The sequence below is a fragment of the Hemitrygon akajei genome, chromosome 9, assembly GCF_048418815.1.
Source record: "Hemitrygon akajei chromosome 9, sHemAka1.3, whole genome shotgun sequence".
In the NCBI taxonomy this organism is placed as follows: Eukaryota; Metazoa; Chordata; class Chondrichthyes; order Myliobatiformes; family Dasyatidae; genus Hemitrygon; species Hemitrygon akajei.
The window spans coordinates 81,026,887-81,051,025 of record NC_133132.1 but is presented as its reverse complement, the minus strand read 5'-3'; the positions used below and the strand labels follow the sequence as shown (position 1 = coordinate 81,051,025).

Here is a 24,139-nt window from a genome sequence, read left to right as displayed (position 1 = left end):
AATTTCAGAAAAACAATAGAATTGAATAGTTTCAATTGGAAATGAATTTCTCAAATTGAAGAATCATAATCATTTCAGCGTTTAAGAAATTCATTAATGGACACCACAAGAAAGAAAATTAGGGATCAATGTTTGATAAAATTAAATGTAGTAAAAAAAAACACAAATGCAGAGGGTAAATGCATTTACTTCCAGCATTCAGCACGTGATAATATTAGACCTAGAATTATAACAGTTATCAGACCTCCATTATAAGTAACATTTCTCAACAGATTTACAACATACCTCCGATTATTAATGTCAATTTTAACTACAAGAATTCTGTAATAAAAAATGTCTTCTGCAAGTGTTTGTATAAATACTGAATGCTAAATACTAAGTAACTGTTACTTCTCTGGCAGAAAATGGAGTTAGTAGGTTGCATCTCAAAGTTGACTGACAAGGCATAAACATTTAAAATCACATTATTCAGTGATTTAAACCTTTTATAGTGGTACTTCAGGAAGCGTTATTTCAAATAAATGTACAGAAATGCACAATGATTCAGTTGAAAATGAGAAAACTGGAACAAAAATATCCAATCAAAACCTGAAAGGCACATGACCAAAGCAAAATATGCGGTCATGAGTTAACTCTGGCAAGGAAACTATCAATCCTCATTTTATCAAGGGTTGGCATGGACACTTTAAATTTTAATATACACATGCTCTAGTCTCCTTACCCTTCACTTTTCATCTGTGAAATGTTAATTAGGTCATTATATGAGAATGGAGTATTCACAGAATTGGTTAAAAACAAATAATATCCATGGCTCTTGATTCATGAGAACAAAAAACATAGGAAAATAAATCTCCATGCTCAGCACAGCTTTTCAAGATATAAAATATTTTAACTTAAAAATACTCAATATAATTATCATCTTAGAACAATCATAAACCCTAAATTATGCCATTAATTGCATTCATCCAGAATTAGAACCTTATTCCAATGAGATTTTGAATTTGAATAATTTTAAGAGGGGTGAATTTCTTATTCTATTTCATTCTAAACACATCCCCCTCAGTTTCAGCGTATTTATTGTCACCATTGATCTGATACAAATATACAGTATTTTTTTCCAGTAAGAAGCAAGCTTCCGTACAAATTTACATATTAAAAAATGCTGAGCTACTCTATTATAGAAATGTTTAGCCTTCAAAAAGACATAAAACAAATATTTGCAAATTACTAATCTCAGAGTGGAAAACCAATTATGTTTTACTGCTTCTTAATGGAATAGAGACATACTATTCTTCAAAATACTTAATCGGCAAAAAAATCTTTTATTAGCATGCTTTAAAATTTATTCTCAATATGCATCATTTCCAAAATCAACTAACTTCAACTATACGGGATTATATACCCCATCTACCTTCTCTATTTCCAACCCTATCTTCCAGTTTCATATGGGGGTTTATTTTAATCATTCACAGTGTTAACATTTTAACAAATGCAGTGTTAGCATTTTAACGACCACTGTTTATCACTCATGAGAAGATGACTGCTTTCTTGAAATTTCTGTGGTTTAAAGTGCATTTTGCTTTAAGTCATTAGCAATGGACTGAGTAAATTTAAGGAACTATTACAAGATGCTTACATTTCTGTGAATTTGGGATCAAATACTGGCCACACCTGATAAGGAAGGTACTGTTCATTTCATAAAGGAGATTTGTGAAATAGATGGTTTTATAACCATTTGGTCATAATGCTAATATTATTTTATTTAATTTATTTTAGATTTCTTTACATGACTGAATTTAAATTGCCTTTCTGATATTTTCAGATTTGAATGCATCTCAACATATTTGGGACTCAGCATTAACATAAGCACTTTTCCTTCCTCGCCGGCGTCAATGTGGAAGTAATCATGTCATATACATATCCATATGTATTTCAGTTTTATATAATAATAGTGTAATATATTGATTATGTAATTACATAATATAGATATACATAATAGTTTTAATTCAGATCAAGTTTTTTTTAATTAAGTGGTCTGCTGTGATATGTATTAAAATTGCTTAATTCAAGAAAATGGTTGTTCAGTTTAAAGCAAAAGAACAAAGCTTTCAAAGTGAGTAAGCTGAATGTTTTATTGAACATATTGAAGTGAACAGTACTGCTCAGAAGCTAATTTTCCATAAATGCAATGAGTAGCTGCCACATAATGGTCACATCATGCCTGGCTTCAGCATCTTTGAATTGCAACGCAGAAGTCAGTAGAGTTGGAGGCTAGAAGCCACTCCACTGCTGAGCAAAACATGAATGATGTGAGCTAAGTGGTACACATTTGTCCCTTCAAAGTTGCTAAAGGGATATCAGAGGGCTGAGGGCACAGTGCTCAGGGTCCACTACCCGAGACATAGTTGCCACCGACAGGTTGCTCAGCTTTATGAAATTGCCGCAGCAGGAAGGCAGCCAAGATAGCCAAGACATTTGGTGAGTGCAGCAGAGGACAAGGTCATTGACATTTTTATTCAGTTTGTATTTTTTAAACAAATATTAAATTACTTAATGCCAACAAGTCTAAACAATACTTTATCAAATAAAATGAAGAGTCCATACTAACCTAAATTTGTACATGCCAGCATCCCACTGCCAGAAACAAATTGTGCCATCTGCCCCTGTGGAAGACAGAAACCTCAAAGAGCCAGTGCACATTGGCGAAAACTGGAAAACATCAAAATTAAAAATGTTAGCATTGAGAAAGATACAATAACACATTTCATTGTCAAGATAGAAAACATGCTTATAGCTATTGATAATTATGTCAAGAGGCTATAAAGATATCTGGTTTTTTCACCACTTGTTCCTTTAAGGATCCAGATATTGGAGTCTTCGCTAACAATGTATTGTACTGGCTATCACAAACTTAAAACAGAATCAGGAATTAAGGTCATTTGTGAAGCAAGATAAAGAAACCTCTCCAAAGGGACAATGGGAATGAATGCATACACGCAGAGAGTCTCAGAAATGAATAAACACTGAAGTTCTCAACCGGAAAGTACTTTCAAATGCACTGGGTTAAGTAACTTAAAGCCAAGGTTCTTTTAAAAAACTAAAGTGCTGATATCAATGTCCACAATCAATGCCAAAGATCCAGTCACCAAAACGTTTCTAGCATTTTCATTTTTACTGCCTTTTGACGATTTAAAATTAAAATCCAAAGGGCTAACTAGATAGGTATAGCATAAAGCAGCCTTTTATTTAGATTTATGAGAAACATTCTAATGTAAAATAAATTATTACTGAGTGTTTGTGAGTTGAGAATGGATCAGCTCTGGGGAAACTGGAATCTAGGTTGATAGAAAAATACTAAAATAAAGCAGAGGTGGCCAACCACTGAGAAATTACATTTTGCACAGACAATGAAATGAGAAGCACAAACAAAAAGATAACTTTTAAATTTGATTGGCTGGGAGAGCAAGGATCATGATAAACCAGTGAGAAGTGGAGTGATGGGCCAACTTACTGCAGGGCTGCATAGGGCAGCAGAGTTTTGGACAGGTAGGTTTACAGGAGAGGTGAATGGCAGATCAGTCAGAAAAAGTTTAATAAGAGCCACCTGATTGCAAACACACAGAGGATTTAAGTCACAAGAGTGCTGGTGTTGGAATCAAGTGCAAAAGAAAGCGCTGGATGAATTCATCCCTGATGCAGGATCTCAAACGAAAACATTCATCATCTGTTTACCTCTACAGACTCAGCTTGATCTACTGATTTTTTTTTCACCAGTTCAGTTTTTTTTCAAGGAGAACTTGAACACATGAACTTAATGAACAAAGGCAAAATTATGGTGACAGCATTGGGGAGATAAAATAATTAAGGAAATGTTATAGTCATGATCCATCCTATAAGAATGATAAACCCACCCAGCAGAAGAGTGGATCATGGGCTTAGGTGGAAGGTTAAGTAATCAATCAGGGATCTGTAGGGATAAGGAGTTGCTGACTGGAAACATTAACTTCAATTCTCTTTCTGCAGAATGCTACCTGACCAGCTGAGCATTTCCAGTAGCTTCTGTTTTTTATATTAATGAGTATTATACGACATTTGCAGTAGACTTGATTAGATGTTACATGCACATTGAAACACCACACACAGTGTTTGCATCAATGACCAACAGTCAGAGGATTATGCTGGACAAAACCCACAAGTGTCACCATGCTTCCAGCACCAACAATCCTTGTGTAGAATGCCCACAATCCTATCACATCTACAGAATGGGGGAGAACGTATATTCATACGGGGAGAATGTACAAATTCCTCACACACAGTGGTGGGAATTGAACCCTGATCACTGGTGCTGTAAAGTGTTGTGCTATCCACTACACTAGTGTGCCATCCTGTTTTATACAAAACAGAAACAGGCCATTCAAAGATTTTAGCAATTAACAAATGTGCAAGTTCCAAAAGGCGTTCAGCACTCTAAAGGATTAGTATGTGCTATTTCACTTCTTCATCTGTCCTTGCAGTAAACCACTTCGTCTAGGTGTTATTTTTCTGTAAACTGCTAACTATTTACACGTGCTTCTTTTTGGTGATTTTATCTTTCCTAATTCTGTTGAAAGGTCTTTGACCTGAAACAGTACCTCTGTCTCTCTTTCAACCAGTGCTTCAGGATCAACTGAGCGTTTGCAACATTCTCTGTTTCACTTCCTTTCAACGAATCAGACCATGTTTTAGCAAATAAGAGTTATCTTTGCATAGCTTCAAAATGAGTAAAATTATTTCCCGAAGGGCTACAAGGAAGCTGACAGCATAAAACAGCTGTTTTTCAGATGGAAAGGAAGCATTCTAAGGTAAAATTAATTACTGACAGTGTTAATGGGCTGAGCAAAAGTACAAACTACTAGAGGAAGTCAGCAGGTTGAGCAGCATCTGTGGTGGGAGGGGGGCGGAAGGAGGAAATGTTGATGTTTCAAGTTTGGACCTTGGACTAATACAGGCTGGAATGGAAGTTGCTCTGGTTAAACTGGATTCAAAGACCAAAAACAAAAATGTAACTGAATAATGCATGACCTTTAAAATAGCATAGTTTCAAGGACAAGAACAAATGAACAAGGGCAGTTTTATATAAATCACATTAACTGTACAAGAAAGAAGCAGATTAATTAGACAACTCCTATGTGAAGAGGAACAAGGGTAATACAAGTACATACTCAAATAACAAATCGGGAAACTCAAAAGGTTTCTATAAGCCTGATAAGGAAGACAGTGGGGTCTACTGGGAGCAAAATGGACATACAATCATGTAGGCAAAGGGAATGGCCAAAATGAAAATCAAATAACTTGCTTAGCTGACAGCAGGAAGAAGATCTTGTAGTGGCTACCAAAGAAAAACAGTAAATTGTGGAGATACAGAAAAGGGTGACGATTAGATCAAAAACACTAGATTACATGAGGAATACAATTTGATTTTTTAATTCATGGACGGTTTGCTCTGGACACATTCAGCAACAAGGCTGATTCAATTATGTTCTTTAAAAGACCTGTAAGAGAAAGTGGTGACTGCTGTTGTGCTATAGAGAGTAGCATGGCCTACAAGGGTCAAATAGTCTCTCCTTGTGCTGTTGCCACATATAAAAGTGCACTGAAGTTTCTCCTAGTATATTAAAAGTTCTTGTTCCTTTTGATTTTATGTAACTTGGAATTCTCTGAGCATATGAAGTTTCTTTAGGTTGTCATAGCTGTGGGGGTGGGGTAGTGGGGATGAGCTTCCACTGCCTATTAAATGCTCCCAATAGCATGCATCTCAAATAACCTCTGACAACTAAGTCCAGCTCCAGGCCTTCACTTGTGGCATAGCTAAGTCCAGCAGAACAGTTTATACTGACAGGAGAAAGGACATTGGCAGGTTATGGCACCATAAAATCAGAAACTTATACCTCTCAAAAAAAACTGTTGTAACCACCAAACAATATGATCAAATTGATTAAATAAGTATGTTTATTATTGGAAATCTAGGAAGCCCATGAGGCTCATGCTAAGATTTTCCTTTTTACAGGAGGAAAATAGTTTCATATTAATATTGTTGTTAAATTACTGAAAGAAATCAATAATACATTAACATATTTAATTTTCCACTAACTTCAAGAAGCCGTATCTAACTTTGACAAAAAATGGTTTGTAACAATTTCAAACAGTTGTAACACAAGCAAAGGCATATATTTCTAATATGAAAAAATTCTAGCTGAAAACATCAGCAGACAGCTTAAGAGCCAAACGGAATTCCATCCTGACTTCCAGTCAAGATGTCACCAGTGAACATCATCATCTCAGGCAACATCTTCCAGATAGACAACAAAACTGGTTCCATCATTTCCTCTACGTCTCCTTTTCATTTTAAATGTGTTTCTGCTACTGTTAGAGCCTGTGATCTACAGTTTGAAAGCTGGTTGAGCTATCTGGCACTTTGCTGTCTCCAAGAAGGTTCCTGAAGGCAAGGCTCACGAGGCCTCAAGGTTTAGAAACGAGGCGCGAACCCATGATCGACTCCATTTTTCACTGATATCGCCAATTAAAGCTTTGAGGAAGACTGAGACATTGAGGCGAGTGCGAAAGGCGCCTCAATGCTCTCGCTCACTGCTGTTGTTGTGGGAAGGTGTCAGTGTGTGACAGCCTCTTGCTCGCTGCTCCTGCAGGAAGGCCCCCGTGTCCAGTGGCCTCTCTCTGCCACGATGCAGTCAGGGGATGTTACCGAAGCACTGAGTCTGTGATTTAAAGATTGGACTGTGGTTCTCTAGGACTTTCTGTTTTTTTTTAATTTTGGTTTTTTTTTGTTCGTTCTTTCTCGTTGTCATTTGCACAATTTGTTTGTTTTTTTGTGTGTTGGGGTTTTTATTTTCTTGTGCTTTTCGCGTCATTTGCTTGTCATTGTTTGCATGGGTGCTTGGGGTTTGGTGTTCTTGTTGCCGTCTGCACAATTTTTTTGTGTTTAGAGGGTTGATGTTTTCTTTGATTTTCTTTATTTCGTAGTTGTGTGGAGAAGATGAATCTCACAGTTGTATACTGCATACATACTTTGATAATAAATGCATCTTTGAACCTTTGAATGGTTTTGGAAGCCATGGGCTAGGATCACAATGTTTTGTAAGCCAGAAGTTCTCAACCAGGCACAGTGCACTGAAATAGGTACAAAAGAGACTAACTGATGCTGAAGCAATAACAAAATGCCACAGAAACTCAGAAGGTCAAGCTCCAACCGTGGAAGGAAATGGTCAGCCGAACATTCGGATAACATCCTTCCTCCGCCTGGCCTGCTGAGTTCCTACAGCATCCCATTTTCTGCTGCCAGGCACCTAAAGGCAATGTCGCCTCCTCCTTCTGTGCTTCAAGTGATAGCCAGTAATGATCACACTGCTGATTAGTTTAGGACATCAAAGTGCCAGATTTCAAGAGTACTGAGTATCCATAAAAGCTGATGGTTATCAAACCTAACTTGCACCTCTTTAAGAGGATATAGGCTTTTGCTAAAGAACTCATCCAGAGCTTGCAACACCATGCTGGAATCTATGGCTGAACACAAGCAGGCACAAGCAGGCAGATTTCCTAACAATCCAGAGCCAACTCCACTTCAGCACTTGCAAACTCAACAAGTATGAACCTTCTAATGATCAATTTGACTCAATTTCCACCACTGGAAATGTAAAAGCCATCCAACTTCCAAATGCTGCAGCGGAAACATTTACAATACAAGCTTAGACTGCTCTCAAGTAAGGTCCAAGTTGAAACATGTAAGCCAAGACTACTGCCATCATTATTCTGGATAAAGGATTGTGAAACTTCAAGCAATCTGTCATCTCACCTCAGCCAACGGAGAATGACAGTGGACAACAAATCTGCTATGCATGATCTTATCACTGCCACTTTAGTGCTTTCTTCCTGCTAATCAATCAATTAGCCATGCTTGTTGGGATGGTGCTATCTGAAATCAAAAATTTAGCCAGAAGCCTCTCTTCTTCCAAAGCCATCTGCTCCTCCACCATAACAGTCCATGCCTACATACAGCAGGAAATGCATTTAGATAACATTCAGGCACGGGGTGAAAACTGGTAGGTAACTTGTACCACGGAAGTGAAAACTACTGATCGCCCCCAACAAGAGAGTCCAGCCATTTATCCCAGGTAATATCCTGCAGGTTACCATTACACAGAAACTTAATTTGGCCGATCATGTAAACACTCAGGCTATGAGAGTTCAGAGGCTGGATACCCTTCAGAACAAAAGCAGAGTGTCTGTTTGGTAACTCCTTCACCATTTCTTTTAACATCACAGCATCCCAGCAGGGTGAATGTGGTATGCACCATCTATAAAACATACGGCAGTAACTTACCAAAAATTCTTCAACAGCAACTCCCACGCCCTCAACTTCTACCACCATGAAGGAACAAGACTGCAGTGCAGAGGAAAACCACCGAGCAGAAGATTTAACACGGGGAAATCTGCAGATGCTGGAAATTCAACCAACACACACAAAATGCTGGTGGAACACAGCAGGCCAGGCAGCATCTATAAGGAGAAGCACTGTCAACATCTCAGCCCGAAACGTCGACAGTGCTTTTCCTTATAGGTGCTGCCTGGCCTGCTGTGTTCCACCAGCATTTTGTGTGTGTTGGTTGAGCAGAAGATTTCCCTCTTGCACATCATTCTAACGTGGAAGCCTATCACAGGTTCTTCGTCAATCCTGGGTTTAAATCTTAGAACTCTCTCTCTGACATCATCAACACCAGGAATGCAGCAGTTTAAGAAACTGGAACATCACCACCATCTTAAAGGCAATTAGGTCTGGACAATAAATGCTAGTCCTGCCAGTACACTGATCCCAAAAAGTGAGTAAAAATAAAGTCAGCTTCTGCTGAAGTTACAAGTTCAATTTTAATACCATGAGCATACATATCCAGTGTGTATGTTATAAAAATTAGCTTTTCCGGGTAGATGCACAGTACATTATGAACATGAGAACATAAATTACATATATATATAAATTGAACTAAATTATAAATTAGCTTTAAATCAAGCCACATTGCCACTTCCTTCTGCAAAATCATTAATGATTTTCCTTTAAAGTTACATCAACCAACCATTCTTTTGGCAACACACCTCTATACCATTAGTGATCCCTTAATATAGCACGTGGGTGGTCCTTCCAGTAGCTAAATAGTGGGCCATTGTGCAAAGTAAACAAATATAAGCTGCATTGTTTAAATTTAATTCTTGACTGCTTACAGCAAAACAGTGCTGTGCAATGATTTATCTCACAGTCTCATTCTTCTGCATTCTTCAGGTCTGAAAACTACGGCTGCCTTGCAATTCTCTGCAAAAGTGCACTACAAATGCAACCTACAGATCAGACAGAAAATTAAAAGCAATTTAGAACTCATAACACCTGAACAGTGAGAGGTAAAAGCCAATTCAGTATGTATTGAAAAAGTGCATCTTTTAGAAAATAATTGTAACTAAAATATATTCTTATTAAAAATACATGATGTCCAGAATCAATTAAGACAATGGAAAATAATGCATTATTTTGACAATGCTAAATCTGGCACATTTCCAACATTTTCTTTGTTTTTTTATTTTGGATTTCCAGCATCTACAGTTTTTACATCAGCATGCATTTGATACATTAACATTTTTTAATGGCATAGCTGTAAATAACATTATATAGGTGTATGCCTTATTCCTGATATATTTTATCATTATCCATCTCCTCAGTTTCACTTTCACATAAGAGACCACTAAAATGCTAAACCAAGTGTGGGATGATGAACAAACTTTCTGATGAAAGGTCATGAACTTAAGTTTCCATCCCCATAGATGCAACCTCACCAAATGAGTATTTGCAGTACTTTCATTTTTATTCCATTATTCACCACAAATCCACTTTCCTGCCTAATCTTATGGTTGGTTGATCATGAATAGAAAAAAAATATATAAAAGCAGTTTTCTTTACACAAAAGCAGAAATGCTGGAACAGCTCAGTCAGTCAAGAAGGATCTGTAAAAGGAGAAACCGGTCAACATTTTAGGTCATCGCCACTTTCACTTTATAAAAATCCCTTGGAAGACTGAAAGGAAGGTCATTAATTGCGGTTAGTCAAGGCAGGGTTCTTCAATGGTATGTTTAATTAAACTGGCTCCTTGCAACTCGAGCTTTCCATTTTTGTTTTTGATACCTCTGCTATTTTGCTTACGTAATCCCATTCTCACTGTTGCTCTGCCCTATTACCTCTTGGACCCCATTCCTACTGTTACCGTGTTGCTTTCTGGCTTCCTCCAGCCCCTTCTAACACCCTTAAGGATTTTCCTCTCCATCAATCAGGATCACCTTTATTTTTAATCCCTTCCCTTCTGCTCACTGGCTTTTACTCCAGAACGTTATATTCATCATGCTCCCTCGTCACCCACTCTTGCATTCCTGCGTCCGACACTTGCCTTCCTCCTTGCTCTCTCAAGTTTTCCCCAAATATCCCATTCCTACCCTCATTCCATTTTTACCTCTCAGGCTTTCTCAGGTGTGGATTCCATTCATCTTCCTATCATTATTTATCTAACTATTACAGTAATGAAAATTTATCTCCAAAAGAATGAGATAATTGCAAAAATAATCAATGATTTAAAAAACCAGAATGTTACATGTGCTTAGAATCTAAGCTAAAACAAAAATTCTGCAAACGCTTATCCAGTTAGACAGTATCGTTGGAGTCAGAATTGGAGCCATTCATTGATTCTATTATGTTTCTTGGAGTTATTGAGTATGCCCACAAGAAAATGATCTCAGGGTTGTATATAGTGACATACGTGTACTTTGTTAATAAATTTACTTTGATCTTTGAAACAAAGCTCTCATCAAACACCATCAATTTGAAACTGTAGCTCTAGTTCCCTGTGCCCATGTGATGTATTACCTGCAATTAGTTTATTATATAAATAATTATACTGTTAATGAATATCTTTACCTGTAAGGATGTGATAGATGCAGTGTGGCCCTGTAGAACAGCTAAAGGTGCACATGTCCGGAGGCACCAAACTCGGATGATTTTATCACAGCTGCCCGCAGCAATCATGGTATTTTCATAGTTAACTGCCATGTCTGAGATTTCAGCAGAATGTCCTCGCAAGGTTGCCAGAAGCCTGCCATCATCTGTTGTCCAGATCTTCACCAGACAATCATCAGATCCCTGTACATTGTTTCAAAGAAGGTCATTTTAAATTGGTGCCATCCATTTTCAGTAACATTTGTTTATTTTACAGAATTATCCATCTGGCTTCCGCTTACTGCGATGCCATATATTTGTATTTCATACTATCATTAAAAACAGCTGCATAATGCAATAGGTTGGACTGTGCAAGTTGCTTCAAAAGCTGGGATTGATTCATCAATTGATTTGAAAAAATATTTAAACATCTAGAAAAATACAAGTGGATATGCAGCAATTTTGTTCATAACATTCCTGTAATAAAAGTATTCCATAATTGGTCTCAGAATCATAGAATTATAAACTGACAGTATACAAAGAGACCTGTATTTACATTTATTACATCCTCAGTGGTCAACTCCCCTTCTCAAGATTTTAAATGCAGCGAAGTGTCTCAACCTGTGGAATGAATAACAGAAACTTTGCGATTTCCACACTGTGCTACAGATGTGTAGATATTGTAGCTGTCACAATGCAACATCATATCTCATTCATGATAACAAAAGAATCTATGAATGTTAATGAAGTTATAAAACAATGTTTTGAAAAGTACCATATTCCTTTGTGAGATACTTCCCAGCATCATAGGAGGTCTGCCCTGTGACAGCTGTTTGAAATTGCTAAACAATCAGACTAACTCCCTGAGATTTCACTGCAGCCTCGGATTTTGTTTTCCCCTTACAAGGCCATGCCTAATCTTTTGAAAGCTGGTATTAAATTTGTTTCTACCACACTTTCAGGCATTGGCTTCCCATTCATAACTCCATCATTGCAGGCTGGTTAAAGCACCTGGGAAAATCTGGTTCAGGCATTTCAGCATGGTGTCGTACAGAACCTGTCCAGCCAGAACCTGGTTCCAGTCTTTTAGTGTATTTATACAGAGATCAGCCCAGTCAGCTAGTATCAACTTTTGCTCTCATTTAGTCCAGTTTTCATGCCCTTCAACTTGCAGATTAGTCTCTGATTAACACCCATGAAATGAGATTTTTTTTATTTGAATAGAAATAGCTCAATATCACATGCAATAGAATGTGATAAAAGATAGTCTGCCTTCATGAACAGACTTGTGAAAATAGCACAGTGAGCAATAACTACCCTGTCAGAAGCAAGTCTAGAATAATTGATTCAATGATTACTGCACTCCAAGAGAAGGTGACAAAACTAATCTCATTCTACCACACTGAAAAAGGTATTTTTCTAAACTATTCACGCCACATAACCTTAATCCTCAGCACACCTACTTTTATTATTATTTATGGACCTACGTAAAGCATCAAAATGTTGGTACAGTCTATTCCTATTAAATCAAAATAGTTTTCTACCTGGAAAATAATGAAATCATTAAACAACCTGAACTATCAGTATAAGTAAAAATAGATACCCCCCCCCACCCCTATATTTCCTATTGAAATCAATGCACAACTTAAATTAAGCAGCTTTCAATTATGGAAAGATAGTTTGTGGAGGGGAGCTCATGGCTTACAAACTATTTTTTTTGAAGTGATGAAGATCACAAACTCCCTCTCTGACAGGACGGAGTATGTGAAGCTAAGCAAACTACATCTCCACATACCGCTCACTCAGCAATGGTGCATATCGACTTCAGGAGAAATGTATCTCCTCTGCGCTCACTTATCAACAACAACTCCATGCAGAGCCCCATTTCAATATTCAGGTTCATGGGCATCACCATTTCGCAGGACCTCATGTGTGAAAATTATTTATCCTTCAATAACAAAATGGCTCAGTAGAGGATATATACTGTACTTCTTGTGGCAGCAGATAAAATTCTATCTTTCCCAGAATATACTGGTGCAATTCTACACTTCCATTATAGGGAGTGTCCTCATATCAGCCACTACTGTCTGATTTGGTGCAACATCTTGTCACAATATGCAAAAACTACATCAAACTATCAGGTGAGCAATACACCATCACCACAGGACTTGTATGTGTCCAGGACAAAGAAGTAGGCATAAAAGATATCATTGTGGATACTACCCACCCAGCAAACTGCCTTTTCCAAAAGCTCCCTTCTCAAAAGCACTGTAGGGCAATTAAAAAAAATCATGCCATCTTAAAAGAATCTTCCCCCAGGCATTAATCTGATCAACCATTCCAGATAGCTACTCCACCCTAGTCAGTGCACTGCACTATGAACACTTCAAACCATTTTTTATAAATGCTGTTTACTTTTTAAATACATGTTGGTATTTATGTATTTAGGTACATTTTAATCCATATCCATACTTTAACCTTTAAATTTATTGCTTATATAATTCTTTATCAATCTTTTTTATTAAGCTTCAAATAGATAAACATAACAATGATAGTGATACAAAGAGATCGGGATTACATTAATAATGGTTAACGTATACATAGACGGACTCCGAGTAACATGTATAATCTAAGCTTCCCAATCTCAAGTCAAGTCACTTATAATTGTCATTTCGACCATAACTGCTGGTACAGTACACAGTAAAAACAAGACAACGTTTTTCAGGACCATGGTGCTACATGACACAGTACAACTACACTGAACTACGAAAAAAACAACACAGAAAAAAAACTACACTAGACTACAGATCTACCCAGGACTGCGTAAAGTGCACAAAACAGTGCAGGCATTACTAAACATTAGTAACTAAACATGAAAAAGATACGAAGAAAAAAGATTTTACAAGAAAAACCCCTAAACTAACACAAAAAAAGAAAAAAAAACAACAAAAGCTGGGCTGCCTTGTTTCATCGGTTAAAATCGTTATTTGTCATTAACACTGCTCCTCTATACACAAACAAAAAGTTATTGAGAAGGATTTGGAAAAAGTCAACTTACATCATATGAAAATGTTGAATATATGGTCTCCAAGCTTCTTCTAATTTAACCGAAGGGTCAATAGTGTCACTCCTAATTTTTTCCAAGTTTAAGCATGTCATAGTTTGGGAAAACCATTGAAATGTAGTAGGGGGCTTAGAATCTTTCATTTTAAATAAAATGGACCTTCTGGCTATTAACGTAACAAATGCAATCAAACAGCAAGCTGAAGGGGATAATTGACTAGAGTCCATCACTGGTAATCCAAAAATTGCAGTAATAGGATGAGGTTGTAAATCAATACGCAAAACTGCTGAAATACTATCAAAGATATCTTTCCAATATTTTTCCAAAAGAGGGCAAGAAGCTACCTCAGACATCTGTCACAGACAGGATTTATATGGCAATAAAAATGAGCTAACTTATCATTGGAATTATATATTTCTTATATAATTCTATATCCTTATAATTGTTGTACGCATGGCACGCCCTGACCTACGCACACAGCTAATACCTAATACACGTAAATGTATATGGTGATTAAAATTATCCCTTGATGACTGATGAGGGTAGGATTGAGGATGTTGGCTACACAGACTTTAGTACAGCATTCGAGAAAATCTTTCATGATGGGCTTCTCCAGAAGATTAAAGCACATAGGTCTGCAGGGACTTGGTAGGTTGGATTCAAAGCTGACTTGATCACAGAAGACAGAGGACAATGGAGAGAGTTTATTCTGACTTGAAGTCTGTGATCAATGCTGTATCACAGAGATCTATGCTAGGACCTTGTTATTTAAACGAAAATACAGGCATCAGCAAGCTTGCAGATGACAGGAAAGTGAGCAGATTGTCAAAAGGGACACCAGTATCTAGGACTGCTGGAAATGTGGGTGGACAAATGTGAGATGTTGAACTCTGGGATGCCAAAGACAAGAGGACAGTATATAATAAATGGCAGGTCTCTTAGAAGAATTGATATACAGAGGGATCTTAGGCTGCAAGTCCATGAAAGTGGCTGAAAGTGACAATTAGCGAGGGTGGTAAAGCTTTTCTTCACCAATTGGAGCACAGAGTATAAAAGTTGACAAGGCATATTGCAGTTGTATAAAATTAATATTAGGCCACATTTTAAGCACTGAGTGCTGCTATGCCCACTGCAATTCAGAAAGGTCATTGAGGCTTTAAAGAAGGTGCAAACACAGTTCACCAACACGTGAACAACAAACAATCTGCCAGAGAAATTTAGCAGGTCGAAGATCATCCATGGGAGAAAATAAATTGTCAACACTTCAGGTTGAAATGTTCCTAAAGCAGGATTTCAGTCCAAAATGTCGACACTTCCCTTCCTCTTACAGACACTGCTCAACCTGCCAAGTTCCTCCAGCAGATTGTTGGTTGCTCCTGATTCCAGCATCTGCAGTCTCTCGTGCCTTCACCACGATGCTACCTGGATCAGAGAGTATTAACTATAATGAGTAGCCAAACAAAATTGGATTGCTTTCCCTTGAGCATGGGAGGCTGATGGGCAATTTGATACAGGTATATAAAATTATGAGAGGCATAACTGATTGAGACTGTTTATTGATTTCAGCTCAGTATTCAACACAAACCTACTCTCAGTTCCGATCAACAAGCTCCAATACATGGGCCTCCATACCTCCATCTGCAAATGGATCCTTGACTTCTCCACCGGGATACCACAATCTCTGCAGATCAGAAACCATCAATACTGCTGCACCTCAAGGATGCATACTTAGCCCACTGCTCTGCTCTCTCTACACCAACCGTGTGGCTAGGCACAGCTCAATGCCATCTATAAATCTGCCGACAACACAACTATTTTAGTAGAATTTCAGATGGTGATGAGATGCACAGGAGTGAGATAGATCAGCTAGTTGAGTGGTGTCACAACAACAACCTTATACTAAACTTCAGTAAGACCAGGAATTGACTGCAGACTTCAGAAGGTAAAGTCTAGGGAACACACAACAGTCTTCATCGAGGGATCAGCAGTGGAAAGGATGAGCAGTTTCAAGTTCCTGTGTGTCAACATCTCTGAGGATCTACCCTGGGCCCAACATATTGATACACTTACAAAAAAAGCCACGAGTCAGAGTTGACCACAGATATTGTGTCCTAGCTGTCCAGATATGCAAGCCTGGGCAGTACGATATGGAAAGCAAGCTGTTTCCCATGTAGCAAGCTCCCCCTCTCTACACATCTGATGAACCCAAAAGGAATGTCAGAGGCCGATACAGTTTGGTACCAGCAGGGTCGCAGGAAATGCCAGTCTACATTGAACTCGATGTAGGACTGCCTTAGGGACTCCAGCTCCAGATTTTTCCCCTTGGGGTTTACTCCCGAAGCCTTCCCCCATGAGTGGGCATAGCCGCATGGCAGTGGAGGTTTGAGATCAGATGAGCTGCCAACTACAGCTGATGAGCCTCAACTGCCTGAAAAGACAGAACAGTGGCTGTATTTCATTAGGAGTCTGAGGACACTTGGTGTGTCACTAATGACACTGACAGATTTCTACAGATACACCGTGAAAAGCATTCTATCTGATTACATCGCCGTCTGGTATGGAGGGGCCACTGCATAGGATTGGAAAATGCTGCAGGAAGTTACAAACTCAGCTGGCTCCATCATGGGCACTAGCTTCCCCAACATCAAGAACACCTTCAAACACCAAACCTCAAAAAAAAACAGCATCTATCATTAAGGACCCCCATTACCCAGGATATGTCCTCTTCTCATTGCTATCATCAAGGTGGTGGTACAGGAGCCTTCAAGCAGCTTCTTCCCCTCTGCCAGATTTCTGAATGGCCCATGAACGCATGAATGCTACTTCAGTTTTCTCCCCCTCTTTTTGCATTGCTTGTTTAACTTATTTTTATATACTTACTGTAATTTATAGTTTTTACTACGATTCATAAAATATGTAGTGATATTAAACCTAATTCTGACCCATAGATAGGGTAGAGAGTCACAGACTTTCCACAGGATAGAAATGTCAAAGCTAGAAGGCATGGATTTAAGATGTGAGGTAAACTTCACAATAGATTTGTGAGACAGTATTTTTAAAACAGAGAGTAAAATGCATGTGGATTGTACTGCCAATGGAGGTACAAGTGAAAGCAGATACAACAGTTAGAAAAGGCATTCAGACAGGCACATGAACAGGCAGAAAACAGAGGGATACAGTCCCATGTGCAGGCAGATGGGATTAGTACATATTAGTACCATGTTTTGCACAGACCTGTTTTATGTTCTATTTTATAGATACAAATATTTAACATTCAATTGCATCTATCTAAAGCCAAGACTCAACCCCAGGCCACACACAAAATCACTTCATTCAGTTACTATCATTAAGCTGACAAATGGGATATCTATCCTTTACTTTTCCTTTGACTGCTTCATTCCAATAAAATGCAACTTATCTCCATGTGTCTTTAATCAGTTTTAGTTTTATTTGCCAAGGCCTTTTCCTGCTGCCAATATACAAATTGACTTCATTCAATTCAATTTCACTTTCCAGTAAGCAGTCCATTTCCCAACTTCAAAAAAGAAAAAAGTTTTCAATAACACTTAAGTTTTAATTTGCATTTGACAATTATATAATTGTCATGTTTAAAATGTTCTTGAATATATACTGAGGTTCTGTGGCCTGAAGAACTATGGAATTGGTTCTAAGATACAATTAGGTCTAAGTGCCTTTTTTTTGTTTGGCACTGACTTAATGGGCGAATGGCCTCCTTCTGTGTTATATATTTTCCATGATTCTATTTCTACTTCAGAAAGATATTGTCACTGGGTGCCTGAATTGGAAAATCTCTCCCATATTTAGTGCCAGTATCACTCACCTAGAAAATAAATTAATTTTCTCTTTCCACCATTACAGAAACGTCCCGAGTATTTTAAAAACATACTTTATATTGTAACAACAACACACACAAAATGCTGGTGGAACACAGCAGGCCAGGCAGCATCTATAGGAGAAGTACTGTCGACGTTTCGGGCTGAGACCCTTCATCAGGACTAACCGAAAGGAAAGATAGTAAGATTTATATTGTAATCTCTTTTCAAACAAATACACAAGTAATCTACGCAAATTCAGAATAAATGCTATTTTTCATAATTAATATTTTCCCTATCACGCATTCCAATATGCCCTGGTAGGTCAAGACTGACTTATTCAGTCTTCCCTTCAGTCAAAATAAAATGAGATCTTAAAAAAACTCAAACACTTGATCCAAAAAAGTTATAAGACAACCTTATTGTTTCTTTACTTTTAAATGTAAATAGGTTTCCCTTTTCTTGTTATAAATTAAAAGAACATAAAAGATGAACCACTCAAACGGCCTCTAGCTGTTTGTAACTCAATAATGCACTGGTACAAACTTAGTCACTGTCTCATCAAGAATTCCATTCATAAACCTGGAATCCCTGAGGAGCTATCCTTGGTCACTTCTTATCTAAACATTGGCTTTACTGATATCAAAAGGCACTGTTAACTTCCACATGTTCTACAAAATACCATCCACCACTGACTCAGGTACTTTACTGTATTCTTACAGTCAGTCTGACTTGGACAAGACACAGTTTTCTTCAGTATAATATTATTAACACTACAATCATTGAGATCTGCTACCATTGACTCCATGTTATTACCACCTAATCCATTTCCACCTCGCCCCTTCCTTCATCCCAGTCAACATCCTGTGTATAAACTCTCTTTTCTCTTCAACTTTGAGCTGAGTTACCACTGAAATGGTGTCTGCTGCTATTTCCACAGAATCACCAAATAGGCCCCTACTTTTTGCAGTTATTGCACTCATCCACTCTTCCAGCACTTCAAATTCAATTATTCCAATGCTCTTCTAACCCAATTGTCCTTAGTAATTTCACAATCCTATCATCAAGGAAAACACTACTACCTGTCATTCAATACCAACCATTGCTGGGACTACAACTGGCTGCCAATAATTACAACTAGTGCTGTTGAGCAGGAAGTTCCAGGATTTTCACTTAACGACAATGCTAATGATGTTCAGGCAAGTGTACTGTGTATTTGTAAATAGTGTAAACTGCTATCACAACACAGAGTTGGGAAAGAATGTGAAAGTGTAGGTGGACTGCTAATCAAGCAGATAGCTTGATTCCAAATGGCTGCAACCTTCTTTAATGTTGATCGACCTGCAATCATGTAGGCTAATAGAAAGCCTGTAGTCCACTGTATTCCTCACAAGCCTTAATAGAAAGTAGAAACCATCTGGGAAATCAGGAGCTGCATCACACATCACAGAATACTGTGTCTATGATGTGTTCTTGTAGCTGGTGGCCACCAGGACATTGATGGTGGGAGACTTGAGATGGAAATGCCTATAAGAGGGATGGCAATTTGATCATTAACTGCTGACACATATAGCCCAAAGATACATTCCACAGGTCATGATTTTGTTGCAAACAGGCATTAACCTTTTCAGTAAAATAGAAGTTGCTATGAAACAGAACACCATGGAATCATGAACAGCAGCTCAGTTCCAAACTTGAGAAAAGATCATTAACAAAGCACATGAAAATAGTAGATCCTAGGACGCTGCCTGAAAATACCAACTGGGGCTACAAATGGCCATCAATAATCACAACCATCTTCATTCATTTAAAATACAACTCAAAATGTTGGAGTATTTTCCCTCTTAATTCCTATCGACTTCAGTTTTAGTTTGGATCTCTAAGTTGTGAGAAAGGATCTCAGATACAAAACATTAACTGTTTTTCTTCACACAAATCTGTTGTGTTTCTATTTCAGATACCCAACAATTGCAGCATTTGCTATTTTGATTTAAATTGAGAGAGTTATCCCTACAGATGATTCAAGCAGAGGCAGGGTATGTATGCTCACACTTCTGCAATGTTTATTTCTAACGACAGGCCCTAAACAAATAATGCAGTCAGATTTAGACTGATAAGAAAGAATATTTACTAAAAGAGGGCGAGAGAAAACTCGATCTGCTGTACATATGATTAAACACTTTTGAATTTAATAACACATATTGAAGCTTGCTGATACATACAAGTGTCCATAAATGAGACTTGCACTGGTTTTGCACTGATTAAAATGCAGGGTTGGCCAAATTAACATATAGCCTTGTGCTAATTGAACTATAACATAATTTTTAGCCACCAAAATTATAAAGGAATGCAACCCACTGTCATAATATTGAGAAAATGGAATTCTCTAAAAAAAACATTTCTGCCAAGAATTTATACTATCACAGCTCATATCACAGCCCATAGTCGGCTGATGGATTGATAGACAATGGGTGACCTGCAGGATATTTACAGCATCTTAAGCTTTTATTTCAGAGTTCCTGCATCTCCACTAGATTGCTTTAGAATTAGTAAATAATACACCCAAATATCAAATTAGTTATCTGCTAAACTACTTAAACTATTTGACATATATGTACAGAATTAGTGATTGCTAAATCTGCCAATTTAATTAAAAAGACAGCTTTAATTAAAACTATAAACTGCAAACATTAATGATTTTTGAAATAATAAAATAAACCCAAGATTTCTATGGCTAGCCACAATTCTCTTTGGGTGTACAATATATTAATGTATAATATATCATATTTTAATATATAATTTAGAGAGATGCGAGACACAAAAAGATAGTTATGATGCCCCATTCAAATTTCTCTCTCTTCCTCTCACAATCCAAAAAGGTAACTTGTTTTTTCTTCTAAGGATACCACACAACTTGCCGAGATTTTCCTTCATTTAGTTGTTACATTTATAGCTGAATACATTGCTCATTCACTATTCGGTGCATCAATAACAATAATTTAGGGAAGGGACTCAACGACAAGGGAATTAAATGAATAGGGAAAAAGAAATGCCAAGTAAAGCTATGTTATGCAAAGTATTCAAACATCTGTAACATCTAACTGCTCAAAAGAATTGAATCTAAACATTACAGAATAGAGAAAGTGGGGTCCTCACACAAACAGATGAATATTTTTTTAAATTACAGCAGTTCACAAATATTAGAGACCTACAAAAGATGGAGACGATGACAACTCCATCATGAAACTTTATCATTAAGGCAACAACTTATTAGGGTTTATAATGCAAATACCATTACTGGATAGATAAATAACCAGTGGTACAGATTTAAAGTGTAGGCAAGTCAAAGCAAACAACATAAGGGAACAGCACTGACTCAGATGCTCTATAAAGAATAGGCGCGAATGGATCCAATGTCTTCTTCGAATACCATAACAATTCAATGATTCTAAATACAAATTTAATGAACATGACTGAGATCTGTAAAGAAATAAATATCGGGAAAAAAATCATTTCAGTTTGTGATTTTTTAAATATAAAATTTAAACAGGGGTATTAACCATATAAAATGCCCAAATATTTGTTGAGATGCCAGTAAACATTTCCTTCACAAGTCAGCCTTCAAGCAGCCTGCTGGCTACTCCAGCCATAGGGCTGAGAGCAGTCTCTAAAAACCCTCAGGATAATTCCAGCATTAAAAGTAAATTCCCATGAGGTTAACACACTGTTATGGGCATTTTTTTTAAAAATCGTGACTAAGAATTAAATTCATAAGTGGGTTTAATGAAAAAAATTCCTTACGTTTGACAGTCTAAGCCACAAGGATGTTACTCTAGAGATGGTATCTCAGAAATAAGAGACTTACAACTTTAAATTGAGATAAGGAGGAATTTCTTTCCTTACAGTGTTGTGAAAATTAGAGCTATGGGACAGCTCTTGAAATAATAACATCAGGGTCATACAGGGTCAAATGGAGTGGGTATGGCTTCACCACATCCAAGTTAGATCTGTCAGTTGCAAATGAATAACAAATTTTATTCTTCCTGGCGATCTGATGCAACCAAGTACCTTGCTTCTTCACTTTCCAGGGCCCACGTTCAGGTACAGGTGCTCCCACCCTTTATAAAGGTAGAGTGTTCCTACAAAACCTTTCTCAAGCCGAAATGACGTAAAGCGAAGAACCATTAATTTATATGGGAAAAATTTTCGTAAAAGCAAAAATCCTCTTTGTAATGCGAAAACAGGTTACTAATGGAGGTCTTTTGTAAAAGTGAAGTGGCGTAAAGAGAACATTCGTAAAGCAGTGCAGATCTCTGTCTGCACTGAGACAGAATTCTTTCTTAACAGATAGGAGTGAAACAGTTTTACAGCTTCTCTGTCACTGTCTGAAAATAGCTCATTATTCCAGACTTAAATGAACATAATTGAAATATTCAAGGTAAAACATGACCTCTGGATTTTGAGTGTATATCTCTAGATAACTAATCTAATATATACAATACATTTTTTCCATGATACAAATCTGCAACTAATATGAAACATTACATTTCCCTTCAGTAAAGAACAACCTCCAGATTTGATTTGGAAACAAATCTACAGATTGCACCCATATTCAAATCAGTTAAATGAATGCTAACGAAGTATCCCACGGAAATATATAAACACAAGGGATATGGAACAAAAATGCACGTGCTCTAGAGAACCATAGAACATTACAGCTCAGAAACAGGCCTTTTGGCCCTTCTTGGCTGTGCCGAACCATTTTTCTGCCTAGTCCCACTGACCTGCACCTAGACCATATCCCTCCATACCCCTCTCATCCATGTGCCTGTCCAAATTTTTCTTAAATGTTAAAAGTGAGCCCGCATTTACCACTTCATCTGGCAGCTCATTCCACACTCCCACTACTTTCTGTGTGAAGAAGCTCCCCCTAATGTTCCCTTTAAACTTTTCCCTTTTCACCCTTAACCCATGTCCTCTGGTTTTTTTTCTCACCTAGCCTCAGTGGAAAAAGCCTGCTTGCATTCACTCTATCTATACCCATCGTAATTTTATATACCTCTATCAAATCTCTCCTCATTCTTCTCTGCTCCAGGGAATAAAGTACCAACCTATTCAACCTTTCTCTGTAACTCAGTTTCTCAAGTCCCGGCAACATCCTTGTAAACCTTCTCTGCACTCTTTCAACCTTATTAATATCCTTCCTGTAATTAGGTGACCAAAACTGCACACAATACTCCAAATTCAGCCTCACCAATGCCTTATACAACCTCACCATAACATTCCAACTCTTATAGTCAATACTTTGATTTATAAAGGCCAATGTGCCAAAAGCTCTCTTTATGACCCTATCTACCTGTGACAAAACTGAATCTCTAGTCAGTTATAAAGATGATAAAGATGTGATAAAGCAAGGAAGTATTCATGTTTAGTACTCATAGAAGGCAATTCAACTTGTCTGGTTATCTCCATATTAACCCAATTCCAACTATCAATAACTGGAAAGAAGTGTTCAATAATAACTACTCAGTAACATCATTTTGGGCTCCACCAGGAGTAACTGGGCGATTGACTCATTACAACCTGGATACAAACACTGACCCCACCATCATGGGGTCATCTGAACATGGTACCATGGAACACTAATAAAATTAAAATCACATCTAGCACAAAGAAAAATGATTAAGACTGATGGGTGTCAATTGGCTTTAAAACTTCACTGATGTTTTATTCAGGGCAAAATCCATTGGTAATTAATCAGCTAATAAAGCAGTACAAATCTGTCAACATTTTAGACTGTGCTTGTAATATGACTAAACACCAGTTCTCAGCACTATCCAATAGCACCCAAGAAGTGAATGAGGTTTAGATTTACAAGAATGATACCTTGATTACAAGAGCTAAATTATGAGATTACACATTCACTTGCACTGCTTGAGAGGGCAGGGAGAAATCTGAAAGCCTTTGAAGCATTTAGGACAGCTAATAGAGGAGACAGAGGCTACTTCTGATGGTTGGGGAGTCCAGAGCTAGAAGTTCAGGCCAAAAATCAGAAGGAAGCTTCAAGAATGTTGCATGAAAGACATTTAACCTATGGTGTTCTTTTTCAACTTCCACAATAGATTCAAACAAATTCAAGATTTATAGTTCACATTATATTGAAAGTTTTCGGGCACATTGTAGAGCAACTTTCACAGGTCAATCCTCATCTCACTGAAAGGTGGA

General features: G+C 37.5%; 1 protein-coding gene across 4 annotated transcripts in view; it reads right to left on the bottom strand.

Moving 5' to 3' along the window:
• phip (PHIP subunit of CUL4-Ring ligase complex) overlaps positions 1-24,139 on the bottom strand; it is a 169,862-nt gene that overhangs the window by 100,101 nt on the left and 45,622 nt on the right. For all 4 annotated transcript variants that reach the window (XM_073056444.1, XM_073056443.1, XM_073056440.1 and 1 more), the window contains exons 8-9: positions 11,000-11,221; positions 2,609-2,709 (exon numbers count right to left, since the gene is read on the bottom strand). In XM_073056444.1, coding sequence (XP_072912545.1) covers positions 2,609-2,709; positions 11,000-11,221 — 323 coding nt within the window. The remainder of the gene's footprint in view (positions 1-2,608; positions 2,710-10,999; positions 11,222-24,139) is intronic.